Source organism: Cervus canadensis, chromosome 22 (genome assembly GCF_019320065.1).
Source record: "Cervus canadensis isolate Bull #8, Minnesota chromosome 22, ASM1932006v1, whole genome shotgun sequence".
Classification (NCBI taxonomy): Eukaryota; Metazoa; Chordata; class Mammalia; order Artiodactyla; family Cervidae; genus Cervus; species Cervus canadensis.
In genome coordinates this window covers 51,273,619-51,293,966 of record NC_057407.1, presented here as the reverse complement: position 1 = coordinate 51,293,966, position 20,348 = coordinate 51,273,619, and the positions used below count along the sequence as shown (strand labels likewise).

Genomic DNA, 20,348 nt, shown 5'->3' with positions numbered 1-20,348 from the left:
ATCTCTTGGTGGGTTTTCATTTAATAATTTCTTCAATTTATGAAATACATTAAACATGAAGAGAAGCACAGAGACCAATTATAAATAACACTCATGTACCCAAGTCAAGATTAAATAAATCATCAGAGTGGAAGATATGCCCGTTTCAGAGTTTATGTAATAATTGATAGAAAAACACAGTTTTCCATTTTTCCTAGATCTCATACTGTGACTTACAGATTCATGATCTTCTTACAAATTCTTACAAAAAAGTTCAAGTTCCTAGATAACACTGTAGTATCTGATGATGTGAAGGGAAAGTATGGATAATACAGTCTAGTACTAGACAAAAATATCATACAGATAAAAATTATCATATTGGATCAAGCAACTAAAGATAAAACTAAATAATGAAATTTAAAATGTACAGCTCAAAATAAGTTCAATTTTGATTAAATGTTCATTTGAAACACACTCTTAAAAAGACAGCATCTGTACCTAGCATTTCATCTTCATAGATGACCACTGTTATTGTTGTTTAATCGCTAAGTTGTGTCTGACTCTTTTGCAACCCCATGGACCATAGCCTGCCAGGCTCCTCTGTCCCATGGAATTTCCCCAGGCAAGAATACTGGAATGGGTTGTCATTTCCTTCTCCAGGGGATCTTCCCGACCCAGGGATCGAACCTGAGTCTCATGTGTCTCCTGTACTGGCAACAGATTCTTTACCACTGAGCCGCCAGAGGAGACATATGAAACTGTATAATATGTCATCTGTCTCTCTCTATAGCAGAGGTTAGTAAATTAAAGAATTGAATCATGTTACTTATGAGACTCCTTTCTCCTGAATCTAGTATTTCTGAGAAAGACTTGAGAAACCCAGAATATTCTAAGGGCTCAGGTTAAAAGAAGTTAAGAAAATTGATTTAACTTATAACAAACAGTAATCTAGTATTTGAATAAACTGAGAAACCCAAAATGGATATGTCTAGCCCCAAATTCAATCAGAGAATTACGGAACCATTTTCACATTAAGACTGCTGTTAAATAAGCAGTCTATTTTCAGAAATTAAGAGAACAAAGATATTCATAGAATCCAAGAACCATAAAATTTTTTAGTAGAATTAGAAAAGGAAGTTCTTACCATCCATCTTGTCAGAAGTATCCTCTTTGATGAAAGAGCAAGCAAAGAACAGAGGAAAACTTGGTATATTAGAAAAAGATTTTATAACCCCTAGAAAACATTATTTTTAAGAAGACAGAATTCATAGCACAGACATGAACCTTTTATTCAATTAAAACATACTAGATTAAATGAGTTTTCCTTTGTGAGACAAAGATACCCCCCCCGCCCAAAAAAAAAGAACTGAATTGATAATAAGTCTAATTTTTATTTGCCTGGAGAAGTTAGAGAAGCCCATGTTCCAACCTTGGACGCCTCCACCATCAGACAAACCTCCTGCTTGGTTCTGCTGAGCCTCTCATAATCTAAGACAGTTCGCCTCGCTTTCTTTCTTCCTCTATAGACTAGAGCACACCCCCAAATTCCACTCTAAATTTAGCTCTTCCGTCATTATCTTCCTTCTACTGCCTTGCTGCTTCCTCACCCCATCCTTTCCTAGCACTTTCGGCCCTGTAAGCTCTGAAATATGGATAAATCAAACAACTCTAATTTTCTACCCCACTACACTGAGGTGCCCCAACAGAGACAACTATAAAACCACAAAGTCATGCATAAAGGCACTGCTAGAAACGAGGGTAATCATCAGGCTTGGCCTTGAGTGACTGTGCAGAAAATTATTAACATAGCAGACCTGATACTCTTAAGAAGAGCCTAGTTACAGGGCTGGCCTTTAGCTGGCCGTTGGGAAGTTAGTTCTGGATCCTGATTGTTTCAGTGTTGGGGACAAGGTATTGAATTCCTGTTAAAGGAACAGGCCTGAACTGTTTTTGCAGACAATGTGATTTATGGGGAATACCTGCTCTCTTTTTGGGAGAACAGATGCTGGTAATTGTGGCTGGGTGTATGGCAGTGCCCTTTTGCCCTCACCCTGGGCTGAGTCTTAAGGGAGTCTCTCTGGGCAGAAACACCATGCACATATTCTACAGTCACTGCCGGAGGGAGGAGCATGTTTCATACAGCCTGTCATTTTGCCTCTGGGAGGGATAACTCTGAACGCCTGCGCCTCGACGCCTCCAGAACGCCCAATGGGTTGTCTCCCCTTGCTGATCCTAAGGTGCGTCCTTTTGCTTTAATAAACCTCAGCCGTGAGTACAGCTAAGTCGTGTGAGTTCTTCCAGCAGGTCTCTTAAATGTGTGGGTGGTTGCAGGAAGGCCAGAAGAGCACCCTACCTCTTGTGACCCCTCAACAAGCTGTTCCACACCTCAAGTCACCTCTCAGACATCCTGCTTTTTATTAGCACGGTGTCCTGACTCTGTTCCCTCAAACATGAAAACACAGACACAACAAACTCCTGATGACATGGGTTCGCTACGCCCAGCTGCCCTGAAGACATGTCAATCTACCTCCTCCTTCCTTTTCTTCCCCCTGCCTCAGTGACGCTGATGACCCTTCAACATCCAAGGCTAACTCCCTAGCGCTATACACCCTATTCCTTATGCCTCTCACAAGAATTCTGGCCATAAGCAATTTCTTCTCATTCTTGCATTTTAACTTTTTCTTCTCTACTGATCCTACCAACTTAGTATACAAACATATGTAACTCCCTCAATTTTAAAAAACAAAAAGTTCATTAACCTTTATGGATAATTCCTACAATGTTTTTTCATTTCTTCTCAATCATTAAGCATAGGGATAATTTACGCAGACTCTCCTTCCAACTTCTTCCTCAATGAACAGAAGTCTTACTTCTGTCACATGACACCACTGAAACCATTTACTTTTTTTCCTTTAGGCAATCTCACAAACCCAGCCATTGAGAACAAATACTCATAAATTTGGCATAGATATATCAAGGTTTCCTCAAGAGAAATTCCTGTCTCCCATTCTACCCAACTTCTTCTTCAGGATAAAGTTTTAAAGGGTAAACCTCAAAACACTCATCATATCCCAATGTCAAAAGGATTCAGTACTTTAGTGGAGGAAAAGCCCAGTGACAACTGCTTTAAGTAATGTATTGAGTTTAGTATTGAAAGATTATAATAAGAACAATCTCTAATCATTTCCTGACCTAATCTCAAGCACAGATCTCTCTCCTGAGCTTTCTGCCATTGTATGTAATTCTTTCTCATATACTATTTTGCCTCCAAAACAATTCCAGGTTGATGCCTTGGCAATGTCAAGCTCAGAATGCAGAGAACTCAACAAGCTTCCAGGTGCTCATCCTTTAGCAACCTACTGATGGACTGAGAGACTATTTTAATACAGAGGCATATTATCTCTGGATCCATAAATGTTCAGCTATAATAAACAAGAATCAAAGTGAAGGAAACAAAGAAAACACAAGTCACATCTGTATAAGAAAGGTGAGAAAGAGGGGAGGAGGGCGTCTAGGAAAGAGGAAGAGAGGAAAGGAGGGAGGGAGGGAAGGAAGGAAGACAGTAAGGAAGAGAAAAAGACACAGAAATAGAAAGGATGAGAAAATCTATTCTCTAAGCCCTGGAAAGAGCCACAGGCAAGTATCTCACTGTCCCTGAGAGTGAGCCTGGGTCAGAATGAAAAAAAGAGGACAGAGGGTACCTTTCCCTTCTGTAAGAAAGCAAACATGCCCTTCAAACCGTAAGGAACCAAAGAAACAAATTAAGGAATCTCATGGCACTGTTATGACTTTCTTATGAAAAAAACATTGCAGAAAATGGCTTTCAAATTCACATTAAAACATTTCAAATTCAGTATTTTCTTCCTAGTACTAAAAAATAAAAGCTATGAAATATGTTTTTATTGTTAAGACTCACAATGAGTAAATTTTATTGTTTCCCATTTTTCCCCACTTAAAAAATTAATGTATAATTCATGTACCATAAAATTCACTTTCATAGTACACAATTCAGTGCTTTTAATATATTCACAAGACTGCACAACCCTCATAAATATCCAATTCCAGAACACCTTCATCACCTCAAAAAGAAATCTTACACCCACTAATGTCACCCTCTATTTTTCCCAACTCCCATCACTTAGCAACAACTAATTTATGTTTCCGTGGATTCACCTATTCTAGGCATTTCATGTAAATGGAATCATAAAATGTGCCAGTTTGTACCTAACTTTATAATGCTTTCAGGTTCCACCCATCTTAGAGGATGCACTAGTATTTCATTTTTATGTAATATGACCCTTTTTATGGCTGAGGAACATTCCGTTTCATTGTATCTACATATCTGCTTAACCATTTACCAGCTGATGAACATTTGGAGTTGTTTCCACTTTAGGGCTGTTATGAATAATGTTGCTTGAACATTTATTCATGTATATATTTTAATGAGAACATAAGTTTCATTTGTCTTGGGTTAACAGCTAGGAGTGGAACTGCTACGTCACATCATAACTCTATGTTTCACTTTTTGAGAAACTGTGAAGCTGTTCCCAGGGTGGCTCTGCTTACATTCCATGAGCAGTATGTGATGTTTCAATTTCTCCATATCTTCACCAGCCATCCTAGTGAGTATGAAGAGGTGCTTTTGAATTTCATTTCCCTAATGTCTAATGATGTTGAGCATCTTTTTATGTGCTTTCATTGGTAATTTGTGTATTGTCTTCAGAGAAATGCGTATTCAAATCCTTTGCCTATTTTTTAAACAGAACTGTCTTTTTGTTACTGAGTTATAAAAATTCTCTATATATTTGAGATCTAAGTCCTTAATCAGATACATGATTTGCACATTTTCTCTATTTTGTGTGTTGTCTCTTCACTTTCTTTTTTTTTCTCTTCACTTTCTTGATGGTACCCTTTGAAACAAAATTTTCAATTTTGATGAAGTTCAACCTTGATAAAGCTTCTCTGTGGATGTGTGTGTTTGGTAAAGTATCTAAGAAAACATCGCATCATTCAAGGTCATGAAGATTTATACAGGTGTTTCCTTCTAAGAGCTTTATAGCTGTAGCTCTTACATTTGGGTCTTTAATCTATTTTGAGTTAATATTTTGGATACAGTATGAGGTAGGGGTCCAAATTCATTTCTTGGCATGTGGCTATCCAGTGGTTCCAGCACCATTTGTTGAAAACAATTCTTCTCTACTGCATGGTCTTGGCACCCTTGTTGAAAATCAACTGATCAGAGATATATGGGTTTACTTCTGGACTCCCAATACTTTGCATTGGCGTATATGTCTATCTTTATGCCAGTATCACATAGACTGAATTACTGTAGCTTTGAAGTAAGTACTGAAATTGGTAAGTGTGAGTATACCAAGTTGCTCTTTTCTTTCCCAAGATCATTTCATCTATTCTGGATCCTTTGCATTTTCATATGAATTTTAAGGAGCAGTTTGTCAATTTCTGTAAAAAGGGAGCTGGACTTTTGAGAGGGATTACACTGAATCTGTAGGTCAATTTCCTATCTTAACAATGAATGTCTTTCCATTTATTTAGATCTTTAAATTCACTTAACAATGTGTTGTAGTTTTCAGTGTACAAATGTGAAAGAAAACACACATATGGCCCTAATTCCTGGCACAGAGCTCCTAACCCCCTTGTAATTTCTTTGGTGGTAGGATGGAGTGCCTTTTGTTCTAATATTTACTGCTGGTGACCTGGCGCGTAACCCTGGTCTCCCCATTGCAGTCAGACGCTTTACCATCTGAGCCACCAGGGAAGCTTGGTATGTGACAGAGCTCCTAAATTCCGTGGAGTTTCCTGGGTGACAGGAGTGTCTTTTGTTCTAATGAGGCATTTCCTGGTGGGCTCCTGGATAAGCTTCAGGATGTGGGATGGTCCCAGAAAGATGAAATCATGGTCTGAAGCCTGGAATGTTCAGCCCATCCTCCATCCTCTGGGAAGGGGCGTGGAGTTGGAGACCACGTAAATGATCAATTAAGACTGTGTGATGAAGCCTCCATAAAGTGCCAAAAGCACAAGATTCAGAGGTTCTGGCTGGTGAACATACCCATACACTGGCAGAGTGGCACACTGCAACTCCACAGGCAAAGAAGCTCTGGGCTTCAGACTTTTCCAGACCTCATCCCCGATATCTCTTCATCCGACTGCTCATTCATATCCTTCAATACTCTCTGTAAAGGAGGGCGGCAAGGGCACCTCTGACTTATAGCCAGTTGGTCAGAAGCACAGGTAACAACCTGGACTTGCAGTTGATGTCTGAAGTGTGGGTGAGTCAGGGCGGGAGCCTTTAACCTGTGAGGCCTGTGTTAATATAGATTATGTCACAGGTGAATTGCATTGAAGGATACCCAGCTGTTGTCTGAGAATTGCTTGGTGTGAAATTCCACACATTAGTGTCAGCAGTGTGAGTGTGAGAGTAAAGGAGAAACACAGGAGTGGTTATTCCTAGAGAAGTCTTACAGTTCTTCTGTTATATAGATTCCTAAGTATTTTTCCTTTTTGAGGTTATTGTCATTGGAACTGCTTTCTTTATTTTCAGATTGTTCACTGCTAGCATTTAGAAATCCAACTGAGGGCTTCTCCCGTAGCTCAGGCGGAAAAGCGTTCTACTTAGAAATCCAACTGATTTTTGCACATTGATCTTATCTTTTACAACTTTTGCTAAACTCATTAATAAGCTCTAATAGTTTTTTGTTAATTTCTTAGGATTTTCTATATATATGATCATGTTTTCTATATGTAAGATCAAGTTTTACTTCTTTTCCAATCTCGGTATTTTTTATTTCTTTTTCTAGCCTAACTGACCTGGCTAGAATTTCTACGGCAATGCTCTTACGAAGGGCAAGAGTGGACATCCTTATCTTGTTCCTGATTTTCAGGGAAGCATCCAGTCTTTCATCATGTCATATATGATAGCTGTGGATTTTTCACAGGTATCTTTATCAGGCTCAGAAAGTTTCCTTCTATCCTAGTTTATTGAGTATTTTTATCATGAAACGGTGACAGAATTTGTCAAATGCCTTTTCTGCATCTAGTGATCAGGTGATTTTTGTCCTTTGTTCTACTACAAGGTATATTGTATTGATTGATTTTCATATACTGAAATAATAATGCATCTCTAGCAAGGTAATGTTTCAAATACAGAAAAGTTTTATGAAAATTAAAAGCAGTGATCAACCCACTGTTGACATCTTTGTCAACATTTTTGTCCAGTCCTATAAATAAAAATGTTCCTAAGTATTATTCATAATAACAAAAAAAAACAGGAAACAACCAAGATGGCCACCAATAGAAAACTAAATTGTGATATATTCATCCAATATAACATTGTATATAGAAATATAAAGGAACTTTAGCTACATGCAATGATATAGATGACTCTTACAAAAAAACCATATTTGCCCAGTCCTTCATCTATGTATAATTTTAGACAAAATGATGAAATTATCATACATTTTTTGGTAGGATATATCACTTGATCTTTATTAAAAATATGACTTGTCAGTGACTGCATGGCATATATAAGGGTATACCATAACTTAAACATTTCCCCTTTTAACATACCAAACTTGAATCTAATACATTATTAAAAACATAATAAATGTTCTTTTTATTTCTTGGCATATTATCTAAAACCACTGGACTATAGGCTCAAACACTGAACATTTTTTAAAAAAGTTTCATGGGTATCATGAAAATGCCACTCAAATAAAACTGCTCCATGATTATTTCACATCTGTACTTTTAACCGCATTCTTTATGACTAGCAATCATTAACTTAAACTTTCTTGTTTTATTTACAGGTCAATTTGCATCTGTTTGATTACAACTAAGGTTCAATATCTGTTCTGGTGTTTTGGTGGCAACTCTGAAATATGATTTTCTTGATATATATAAAAATTTTTTTTTCTATAAAAATAAGCTCATCTGTTTTCCCAAGATGTTCAAAACTTGGAGACATTTTAGCTTTTTTTGCAGTACGTGGCAAAACCTTTTTCCCTTTCTGTTTTCAGCCACTTGTTTTATATTTTTACACTCAGATTTCAATCTGAGGGACTTTTCCCTCATGGTTTTTTGGCTTTTATGCTTAGAAATGTCTTCTTCAACCTGAGACTAGATGAATATTCAACTACTATGTTTTCATCAAGTTGCTTTATATTTTTGTTCAACTTTTTAGTCACCTGGAATAAACTGTTATACAGTGTAAAACGTGATTCTAACTTAGTTTTGTACCAGATTGCAAGCCATGTGTCTAAACACCATTTAGTGAATAACATATGCTTTCCTCACTGGGTGCAGCTATGCCACCTTTATCATGTGCTACACACACACCCAGAACCTCTGCACTTCCTACGGACTGCCAATGGTTTGCCTGCCTAGTGTTCTACCACTACTACTCAAGAGAAAGAAAAATGAAGCACAAAAGTAAGACAAATAATACGGCTAACCAACCTGAAACTTTTAAGGTTGATGGATATAAAAAACAAACTCTGAATGGCTTTGGGGATGTATGTTTTAAGCTTTGATTATGATTAAGCTTTGCAGTTTTCCCACATTCCCAAAAGCCTTTACCTTCTTGGGAAGGGAAAAGAGATAGGAGAAGGGAATGGAGAAGCTGGGTACTAGGCCAAACTTCCTCAGTAACCAGCAGCTGAAAGTGGCAGTAGTGCAGAACTGTGAAAATTCTACAGGCAAATCAAGGAATCAAGAACTGTTCCTCTGATCAAGATGATTAGGAAGAGAAGGAGAAATAGGGCATTTTAGATATCTCAGAACTACATTCCAAGGACAGAATCATATAAAATGTATGGACTATTCATAATTAGAAAGAATGAAATAGATAAAGATATCTATCTACTGGACAGATAGATATGAAATGAAATGATAAAGATATCACCATGATGAGTTACTGAAACTGATGATGGTTCACTAGCTCCCTGAGACCAGGGAGAAAACGCAGTGCAATTTTCTGTCGTGAGCTGTCTTACCTAGCGATGCATAGGAACCTGGATTCAGGGCCCCTGCACCTAGCCGCCCACTTCGCACAGCCTGCCCAGCGGCGTGATGTGCCTTGGCGCCGGCAGCAGCATTCACATCGATGTCACTTCGCGAACGCTGCAGGCTTCCAGGAAGAGAGCTGGCTTTGCTGCTGCTTGCTGATACTATGAAAAACAAAGGAAAGGTAACCTGTATTATTTTCATCATTGCAAACGGCATAAAAATTATATAAACTTGAAATCACCACAAGCTAATGAATGATGATCCAAAAAGGAAATAGTGGCCATATGGATATAGAAAAGTACTTTATTTTCTAGATACTAGAAAAGTACTTTAAAATCAGGATGCCTCAGTTTCAATGTTGTTGCAAGTAAATCTTCTTGGACAATTTTCTCAATATTTCTCTGCCTCATTTCCCCCTTCCAAAAAAATGGGAAAAAATAACCATACTTTGTAAAACTTCATAGGATTGTTTGGTAAATGGAAAGATGATATTTACAACTGATTCATGAAACTGAAGTGCTACACAAGATAAATAGATGACAGCAGAGCTACTGTTTGGCCATAAAAATAATGCAAGTAGAACTAGTCCGGGGATAAGATAATTCAGAAAATAATTCAGGTTCTGTCACTCTCAGGCAATGCAAATTAAGTCATTACATTTCTGGTGCTTAGTTTTTCAGTTTTAATAAGGAGTTTTATAAACTCTGAGTTATGACCCATTCATAAGGCTTTGAAATTAACTGAGTGGGTCAGGATGGCACTTTAAAAAAATGAAACAAAACAGAAAAACACAGTATGTCATAAGTAAAGGTAAGTAGACTTCCTGGAACTTCAGATTATACTATACACTATACTGACATATAATACACTACATATTACAGGTATGTTCTAGGTATAAAATTACATACAATACATTGTATGTAGTATATGTATATGGTATACAAACACAGGTAGTAAAGTGTATATGTGTGGTATTTACTATGTAAAATGATTTTCTCCTTGTGGGTCACATTAAAACAGTTTAAAAGCTATTGTTTTCAACTGTTTAGCTTTTAAACAGTTCTAATGTGCTTCAAAAACTTTTAAGGAAAACGTTATTAATTCTTGATGACACTCTGAGTGAGAAAAGCTTTTTACACAGTAACTTTAATTTATAAAGTCACTTTTACTTTATTAAGTAAAATATGCTATGACTCTTAAAAAGGTAATTTACCTCTTCCAGCCACAGCAGATGGGTTTGCTGTAGACCATTTTGCAGAAAAAGGGCGACTGTAAGGTAAAAAGAAATACTTTTAATAATTTATCACTCTTCTGACAACACTTAATGAAATACCACTGAGATTTCTGAAGAGTTGAGAAGAACTTGATTTCAATTTTTCTTTTACAAATCACTTCAGAACAGTTGTTGTCATGTATCAATGGTATCTAAATTAGCTGTGAAGCAAAAACGAAATAACTAGCACTGAATGAAGATTGTAAGCTCTGCAGAATCAGGGACCAGGTGGCTGCTATTCACTCTTGTCCTCGGCACACATATTGTAACAGGGAACTCAATAACGGCACTCTCCAACAATTTTATTCTGAGGTATTTTACTTAGAAGGAGAGACAGGGAGTATTATTACCAGTACACAGGGAGCTCAGTGAAACCAAAGCCTCCACCACCTAGGTCATAACAGTTGTGGCCACTGGCAAGTCAAGCAATTACTCTGTAGATATCACACCATCTACAGCGGTGCTATTAAGTGTTACTGTCTGCGGCAAGAGAAACAAAGCTACAAACTACTGCTGAGGGTAATATGTATTAATGTGATTAGAATCATTTCAAAAGAATCCACTGCCTCCTTTAATATCTTTTCTGATTATTTACCTTTAACTACAATGGTACTCTGAAGCCCCAAAATAAACATGTCTAAGTATGTAATAGGGTCTGGAAAGTGTATCTATGAATTTTATTTTATTATATTAATCATTTATTCGTTTGCTGTCTTGCTATGTGGCTTGTGGGATTTTTAAAAAAATTTATATCTTTGGCTGCGCTCGATCGTCGTTGCTGTGCCGGCTTCCTCTAGTTGTGGTTCCAGGCATTCTGGCTGTGGAGGCGTCTCCTGCAGAGCTCGGGCTCTAGAGCAGGCGGCCTTCAGCAGCCGCGGCTCTGGGGCTGTAGAGCGCAGGCTCAGCAGCTGTGGCCCGCGGGCTTAGTTGCCCTGGGGCATGTGCAGTCTCCCCAGACCAGGGATCGAATCTGTATTCTCCGAATTGGCAGGGGGATTCTTAACCACTGGACCACCAGAGAAGTCGGCTTGTGGGATTTTTAGTTCCCAGATCAGGGAATGAACCTGGGTCCGTGACAGTGGGCGCGTGCAGTCCTAACCACTGCACTGCCAGGGAATTCCTTATCCACAAATCTTAAAGGTGAGGGGAAGAGAGGTTAATGTCAGACTACTGAAAATATTCTTAAGTTATTATTGTGTGTAAGTCGCTCGGCTGTGTCCAACTCTGTGACCCCACGGACTGCAGCCCACAAGGCTCCTCTGTCCATGGAATTTTCCAGGCAAGAATACTGGAATGGGTTGCCATTCCCTTCTCCAAGGGATTTTCCTGGCCCAGTGATTGAACCCGGGTCTTCCATATTGCAGGCCAATTTTTTACCGTCTGAGTCACCAGGGAAGCCCTAAGTTATTATTATTGAATGGTAAATTTGGCATTTCGTTATCAAACCCAATATTATTTTTGTAACTGTCTACTAAAACCGTTATGTTGAAGCAGATTGATTCAAGTTCACAGATTTCAAAGTTGTTTATGTTTAAAGATGTTCGACTAGAGTATCTAAATATCTTATTAAAAAAAAAAATTAAAAAAAAAAATATCTTATTTAGATCTTTGCTACTCAAAGAATGGTCCATAGACAAAAAGCAATGACATCACCTAGGAATGTGTGATGCAAAAAATGCAAAAATCTCAGGTCCCATCCCAGATTTACTAATTCAGATTCTGCATTTTAACAATGATCTTCAGCCAACTCATATACAAAGTCTGAGTAAAGCAAGTAAGAGTAAAGGGGGAAAAAAGCAACAGAGCTCATTCAAGGTGAAGGATTTATCACAAATTTAAATAGAAGTTTAGGTACAATAATTCCTACAATAATTTTTTTAAATCAAATCGTATCTTCTTTTACTCTGAAAACTTGTAAGTCACTGAACTCTTATTTGCTACAGTACTCATAAGATCCTGTGAGTACCTCCTGCGATTGTGCCCCAGACACCTCTCCTGCCCACCCTGGTACCTGTCCTGGACCAGGAAGTTGCCAAGGCAACTAGCAGTCTTTCTGGGGGCAAAGACCCTAAAGACACAGCAACTACAGCGAGGCAGACTGATGTTCTGTGAACTGCTCTTCCCTGGAGAAATCTGCAGATATCTGTGGCCACTGCTAGGGATCTTAGCCATCTTATAGGGCTAGAGAAACAAAAAATAGGGTATAACTGCCAAGGCAGCAAAGGTTTGAGGTGGCCAGCATAATGATGAGAGGGGTGTCACAGAGAAGTCAGTCAGATACTATAGATAATTTTGTCCCCTGGAGGGAGTTGCTGAAATCTCAAACTATGCCAGAGGCGAGGAAAGAAAGTAATGGCATTTTTACCAGTCACACAGTGCTGTGTAAAAGTTCTAAAGACGATTTCTGAATCTCCATTATAATTCTTCCACAGCAGTGCCCGAGAAATGGGCTACTTACTATATGGACTATTTTGGGTGTATTAAAAAAAAGTATACAAATTAGTGCTTTCCAATCTTTCTCAAAGATATCAACATATTCTAACAAAACATGTCTGAACATGTTTGCACAAACTTTGAATCCCTAAACTCAACCCAAAGACAAAAAGTTATACAAGCATGTAACCCAACCCCTGAGGCAACAGACTAAAGGAAATAAGCACATTCAGTCACCATTCTTTCAAGGCTTTAAGAAGAAAGCAATCAGATACTCAATCATCCAACTTAAGGAACTCTGTGGAGCTGAAAAGAGGAAGTAATCACTAATGATCATTTATATGACCTTACTTGAGGCTTTCTTGGGAGCTAGATGAGGACCTGTCTGATTGTGGAAGAGATGCTACACTGCCAGAACTCTTTAAGTAAGTCTGAAGACTCTTCTGATATGACGGCTCGAGGGAATTATACAGTGTTTCAGCTTCACCAGGGAAGTGGTTTCTAAGGCCCATATATGTCCTGTAAAACAAATAAACAACAAAATTTAAGGGTTTTTCCTAAAAAAACAAGAACACGTTAAAGAAATAACTTTGCATGATTACACATTAACCGTAAACTGTGTATATTCAAAAAGAGCAGAAGTTTTTAACACCAAAGGTTTTTAATACAGCCACAATGTGCCACGTGAATACTTTCTAAATTAAACAAGTTTTTGGAGGAAGACAACAGGTTTTTGAGAAAAGGAGATCGCAGTTCAAAACCTGACTGTAATCTTTACAACTTAGGTGGCCTTGTGCAAACTTCCAGATCTCGAAACTTCAGTTACCAAAGGAGATAGCACCTTCGTTGGATCATTTCAAGGATTAGAAAAGAACATATACCTACTGCCCTAGAAAGTATCAGGTACATAACAAATGCTCAGTAAATTAGTTATTTTTATTCACAACAAAAGTGAATATGTTATGATGTAATACGAATACTGATGGATATATAAACAACAAGGCTAAATGAACTGTTAAGACAACCAGTACAGGTTTAATGGAGAAAAATCAATCTCCATTTCACTAAAGAGCGAATCAAACACAATGCTTGGGACACTTTCAATATTTTCATTCTCCCACTATAATTTCTGTTGGAAAAAAGACCAAAGTATGTTTAAACCACCACAAAAATACCTTATAGACTTACTTTCTTGCCTCCACTCTGGCCTCAGCATCAGCATCATGAATTCCCTTTTTAATAGTTTCAACCAAGACAGCTGCATGCCTATAAAATAAAGTACCTTTAGATTCATGTATAAAACTATCTATTTCACCACAAACAATACTGCCTATATACTATATATTACACATCAATCACAAATAGGCAAAGGAGAGAATAAAGGTAACTAGTATATAATAATGAATCTAAGATAGTAAGATTTCCTAATAATCCACCTGACATATTTTGCTCATGTATGGTTTCCTTCTGACAAGTCAAACATTATAAACCTGAACATAATTATTTTTATATGGAGTCCAGATAAACAGTACTAAAATTTTAAATTTCTCATGAATTAAAGAAAATCTTTTGTGCAGTTCCTCACTAACCTACCTGTGTAGAAATGTGGTAATAGTACAATCAGTTACAATCTAACCAAACTGGATAGCAGCTGCCATGAAAGAACTTAAAGAAAACTTGGAATTATATCATGCCTGCAGTAAACAACATATTCTATTTTTTAAAAATGGGTTGTGAAGCAATGCTAGCAGTAATGTTTTTGGAACAGTGCCAGTGGGTGCTTCTGCACAGACACAGCCTGCATCTTCAAGTGTGCCTGCTCCATTTGGAGCTACACCTTCCACAAATCCATTTGTTGCTGCTGCTGGTCCTTCTGTGGCATCTTCTACAAATCCATTTCAGACCAATGCCAGAGGAGCGACAGCGGCAACCTTTGGCACCGCATCCATGAGCATGCCTGCTGGCTTCGGGACTCCCGCTCCCTATAGTCTTCCCACCAGCTTTAGCGGCAGCTTCCAGCAGCCAGCCTTCCCAGCCCAAGCAGCTTTTCCTCAACAGACAGCTTTTTCTCAACAGCCCAATGGTGCAGGTTTTGCAGCATTTGGACAAACAAAGCCAGTGGTAACCCCTTTTGGTCAAGTTGCAGCTGCTGGAGTGTCTAGTAATCCTTTTATGACTGGTGCACCAACAGGACAATTTCCAACAGGAAGCTCATCAACCAATCCTTTCTTATAGCCTTATATAGACACTTCACTGGAACGAACTTTTACATGGTCACATTACATCTCTCCGCCTCTTGCACTGTTGTCTTGTTTCACTGATCTTAGCTTTAAACACAAGAGAAGTCTTTAAAAAGCCTGCATTGTGTATTAAACACCAGGTAATATGTGCAAAACAGAGGGCTCCAGTAACAACTTTTAACCTGTGAATTGGCAAAAAAAAAAAAAAGTAGCGATATCATGTATATTAAAAATTGGCTAATATTAAGTTATTGCAGATACCACATTCATTATGCTGCAGTACTGTACATATTTTTCTTAGAAATTAGCTATTTGTGCATATCAGTATTTGTAACTTTAACACATTGTTATGTGAGAAATGTTACTGGGGAAATAGATCAGCCACTTTTAAGGTGCTGTCTTATATCTGGGAATGAATGACCTAAAATCACTTTAACCATTGCTACTGGAAAGTTACAAAGTCAAAATTGGAAGGTTTTAGTCATTCTTGAATTTTTCCTTTCTGAAGAGCTCTTCTGTTTATACATGCCTAAATTCTTTAAAAAATGTAGAGGGATACCTGTCTGCATAATAAAGCTGATCATGTTTTGCAACAGTTTGCAGGTGAAAAAAAATAAATACTAGAAAAAAAAAAAAAAAAAAATGGGTTGTGAATAGATTTAATGCTTTCCATAAGAATGGAAAACCAGCAATGTATTCAACATAAATACATGTATATCCCAAGCTTCATATGTTAAACAAATGAGAAATACAGCCATACAAATAGCCCGTGACTGACTAGCTGCCCGTATTTTCCTTTTTCTCACTGCAGAGCTTCATTAAACATTGCCCAGGATATACATACCCAATGACACCTGACGGCTGGTGTGGAGAAATCTGCCAACAAATCTCTCACGTTTTTTATCTCTTTGCTCTGAAAAGAAGTGCCTTTCTTCTATCCTAAATCATTCATTACTTGATTAATTGCACCTTGGGAAACCTATCTTATATGACTAGAGATACATTTTAAAATACTTGCCCAATTTAACATGGAATTTCTTATATAACCTGGAATTTCTTGCCCATTTACCTAAGAGACCCTCATTCACCCCACAAAGAAGAAAATCACAGATGCGATGAGTAAGAGGAGCATCTCATCTTTAAAGGAAAATCAGTACAAATAACTTTTAAAGGAAAGTGAGAAAAAAAAATAAAGGAAAATGAGAAATAATGCAAAACCAATATCATCAATTTCTAAAGAACTGATGACAAAGGGGAGGGGAAAGTGGTGGAAGCGGAAGAGTCCATGCATACCTTTCCAATGAGTGAGTCTGCCACTCCTGTAACAATAAATCTAAAAATTCAAATGAACGCCTGAAAAATAAAAATTAACTATTAACTAAATGTTGCAACATTAATACTCAGATAACTTTACAACTAAATGTTAATTAATACTTTCTTCTATAATACTGCATTCTGTCTTCTGAATTAAAGTATAAGACATATTTTTAGATATCTTTACTCTCAAATACTTAACTTTTTTTAAGACTCCAACTATTCCTATGCTTAATAGTTCAAAAAGACCTTAATCTTAACTTGAAAATGTTTGTCAGATATAAAATTTAACTTAATTTAAAAGATACTTATCTTTTAAAGACACCTACTATGCACTAGAAACTGAAGACACAGAATGGTGACCAAGAAAGCCATGATGTCAACTCAAACACTACATTAATCCTTACCCTCGCAATCTACTCGTGGAGGCCATCTGGTACAGCTCAGGAAATAACACGGAGGTTAAATTAATTTGCCCACAGTGACAGAGCTGGGACTTAAACCCAGACATTCTAACTCTAGCGATCACAGCTTGAAGCAGTTGACATCACCTCCCTCATCCACATCCAATAATCACGTCTCAATTCTATCTGAAATCTCTTGAATTTACTGAATAAAACCTCCTTCAGTCAATTATCACAAATAGAGCTCCAGTTTTGCACCGTCTCTTCCATGAGATGTAAGAAGTCCCACTTAATTAAACCAATGCTTCTCATTGTCCTTTTTTAATCACTGTTCACAGCTGGAATAGAAACTAGGATGGATGACATTACTTCTCACCAAAAACTCCTTATGAAACAATATCGGAATTTCTCTTTCAGTTGTTCAAAGCCCTCTATACCCTGACTTCTACCTATGCCCTTCTTCCCCGTACTGAAACCTCCCGTTTATCACATCTTCTGGCCTCAGTGGCCTGTTCAATGGCTCTGCAGCCTGCAGCATAGCTTTCCATCTCTGCCTATACCCTACTTACCTCCCTTACAGGTACTGAAATGCTCCCCATTTTCAGGATAATTCTATGATGCATTTCCTGACTTCCTCTTCTCTGTTACATTCCTAATTTTTCCCATTACCAGTTTATTCAGTGTAAGACAGTGACTGATAAATCTTTTCTGTAAAGGGCCTGAGAGTAAATATTTCAGGCAGCAAATATTTTAGGCTTTGAGAACAACACAGTCTCTATCTCATTTTTTCCCCCACCTTTTAAACCACCTTTCAAAAATGTTAAGATACAGTCTTAGCTTGTGCCTGTATAAAACTAGACTGTTGGACAGATCTGCCCAATGGACTGTTATTTGCTGACCCTGATATAAGAGAGAGGTAATTAAACAACTGTCCCCAAATTCCAAATCACTTACAGGTAACAATGATGTCTTATTTTTCCGAACATTCAAAGTACTTAAATAAACATACTTATCAAACAAAAAAGGGGAAAGAGTTTTGTTTTTTTTTTTTTTTTACAATTTCCTTAAATATCCAATACACAAATCTTGCTTTTTGTCTTTAATACTAATGGTGCTAGTGGTGATGTCAGTGATATCAAAGACTATAGAAATAATGAGACAGATATTGAGGCTGACATTATGGCTGTATACTCTGTGCCAAAGACTATGTTCCTGTCTTCTAGCGTCCCTCTCATCTAACCCTCACAGCTCTATGGGGTCCACATCATTAGACCCACAATCATCATAGACACTGAGGTTTGCGGCAATTAGATGACTGCCCAGGGCAGGAGAGTCAATCAAAGCTGTAGGATTCTAGGTGAGGACTGACTCTAGACTCCAAACTCTCCGAAAACCAAAGAAACAGTGGCCCAAATAAACCAAAACGTGGGAGATCTGGGTTTGATTCCTGGGTTCGGAAGGTCCCTGGGCGAAGGGAACAGCTACCCACTCCAGTATTCTGGCCTGGAGAATTCCATGGACTGTATTGTCCATTGGGTCGCAAAGAGTCAGACACGACTGAGCGACTTTCACAGACACACTTTAATACGAAAAGGCCAAGAAATGTGGATAGTCATAATAAGCACTTTGTTCCTTTTTTCCTTACATAAAATAAAAAACTTTAATAAGGTTTCTAGAAGGCAAGAAATTGATGACAACTAAATTTTGTACCCAACTAAGAATCAGACATAATGCAATATTCAACATAAAGCTATACTAAGTTTTTTCAAAACTTACCTCCTTACAGGAACTGATTTCGATGTGCAATTGCTTGTTATTAAAGGTATAAGTCTGGGTACATGAGTATGCTGAAAAAGACAGTTTAGAAGAGGTTGAGAAATACCATGTACCTTACATAATCTCTTCCTCTACTTGCTTTGCATTCAAGTATTTAGCTATATTAGAAAAGAACAAAAATAACCATAAAATAAAATTTTGAAAGAAATTAAGACCAGTCAAAAGGTTTTCCCAAATTAAAGTAATAGTAACGATACAATTTCAGAGGGGCAGATGTGGGTGTAACATTAAATAATAAGGACAAGTTAATTGATAACTACAGAGAACTGTTAGGACAGTGTACTCTGGGGGGAACCAGACACATACTGGTCTTATTTTTTGATGTACCACGGCTACTGCGGGAGAGCACAGTAACTGCTATGTCATCAAAGCAGGTCATCAGAGTGAATCTGCATAATTATTAAGAATGCACTTTGAAATGGTGATTTTAACTGAACTTTCATCCTGGCTGAACCACAGCTCTCTAGAATTCAGTATATAATTTTCTGATTTCTATTAGTAATTCTTACATTCTTCTTTAGTAAGAGTGTTTGTGTGTTAGTCGCTCAGTTGTGTCTGACTCTCTGTGACCCCATGGACTGTAGCCCACCAGGCTCCTCTGTTACTGGGATTATTCTCCAGGCAAAAATACTGGAGTGGGTTGCCATTCCCTTCTCCAGGGGATCTTCCCGACCCTGGGATCGAACCAGGGTCTTCTGTATTACGGGCAGATTCTTTACCACCTGAGCCACCTCTTCTTTAGTAAAGCAAACACTAAAAAGTTCACAAGGGACATTAACATAAAATAGTAACCTAAAGATACATATTTGACACTTTAAATTCTTCTGAGCTGATAGTACAGGCCGGGTTACCTAGGAAGCAGGCTGTGAGATGGAGTTCAGCCTTTCTAATATTAAGCAGTGCTTTGGGGATCAACACTGGTGGAAGTGAGAAGGAAGCAGGAATAGGCAAAGGAGAAATCAATCTGTGATACAGCCCAAGGACCTCTTTACCCAAAGTCACTGGGGCGCTCTGGAAGATAGTCTCAAAATGGCCTAAGATGGCCAAAACTCTACTCTTCCATGTCCATCAGTTTACTGGGTATGGGCCACAACCAGAAAGGGGCAAGACTTCAGGAAAGGCAGATCTCTGCAAGCTGAGGAAGGCCTTGAAGAGGCTGTAGCTGAAGGCTGTCAGCCCACAGTGCTTCCACACTTGTGAGGAAACAAGTCTTCGAGTGAAGGAAAAAGTGAGTGGCCATAAAGAACTCAACCAATGCAGAGGGAAAACTTTTCACCTCTGACAGAGGGAAGCCACCCACAGACCTGAAGTTGTTCAAGATGAGGATAATGCAACACAGTGCTGATCTGCGTATTATCCAATTGCTATATCCAGTATGGAAGGGCTCTGTGGACTTGCTCCCCTAGCACCATGGACTGGTTTTGTAGATAACAATTTTCCCATGAACAGGTTGGGGGGTGCGGGAGGGAGGGCAATGGGGGGGGGGGTGATGGTTTTGGAATGATTCGAGCGCATTACATTTATCATGTACTTTATTTCTATTTGAGCATCCAGAAGAACTCATCCCCAAACATTACTGAGGAGTTAAAGAAAGCCGAAGGGGACTTTCTAGCCACAACATACCACATAGCAGGTCTCACCTACCTTCTTCCTCCTCTCTCTCATGATCTCAAAATCCTACTGCTGCTGATTAACTCTTAAACAACACAGTGGCAGAGATGGGGCTAGAGACTAACCTATTGCTACACCATATTCAGGGGAGCTATTCCAAAGGAAAATAAGTGATCCTCACAATTACAGATGATGCATTCAACCAAATACTAAATCAGAACAACTTAGAAGCAGTCC

The 20,348-nt window shown here is 38.1% G+C and overlaps 1 protein-coding gene across 39 annotated transcripts in view; it reads right to left on the bottom strand.

The window, feature by feature from the left end:
• CLASP2 (cytoplasmic linker associated protein 2) overlaps nt 1-20,348 on the bottom strand; it is a 171,108-nt gene that overhangs the window by 63,130 nt on the left and 87,630 nt on the right. For 30 of the 39 annotated variants that reach the window (XM_043443486.1, XM_043443487.1, XM_043443488.1 and 27 more), the window contains 7 exons: nt 18,441-18,511; nt 16,240-16,299; nt 13,895-13,972; nt 13,058-13,225; nt 10,214-10,269; nt 8,988-9,161; nt 1,124-1,147 (listed from right to left, as the gene is read on the bottom strand). In XM_043443486.1, the coding sequence (XP_043299421.1) occupies nt 1,124-1,147; nt 8,988-9,161; nt 10,214-10,269; nt 13,058-13,225; nt 13,895-13,972; nt 16,240-16,299; nt 18,441-18,511 (631 nt within the window). The remainder of the gene's footprint in view (nt 1-1,123; nt 1,148-8,987; nt 9,162-10,213; nt 10,270-13,057; nt 13,226-13,894; nt 13,973-16,239; nt 16,300-18,440; nt 18,512-20,348) is intronic. The other 9 variants (XM_043443465.1, XM_043443471.1, XM_043443466.1 and 6 more) reach the window with 1 other exon arrangement.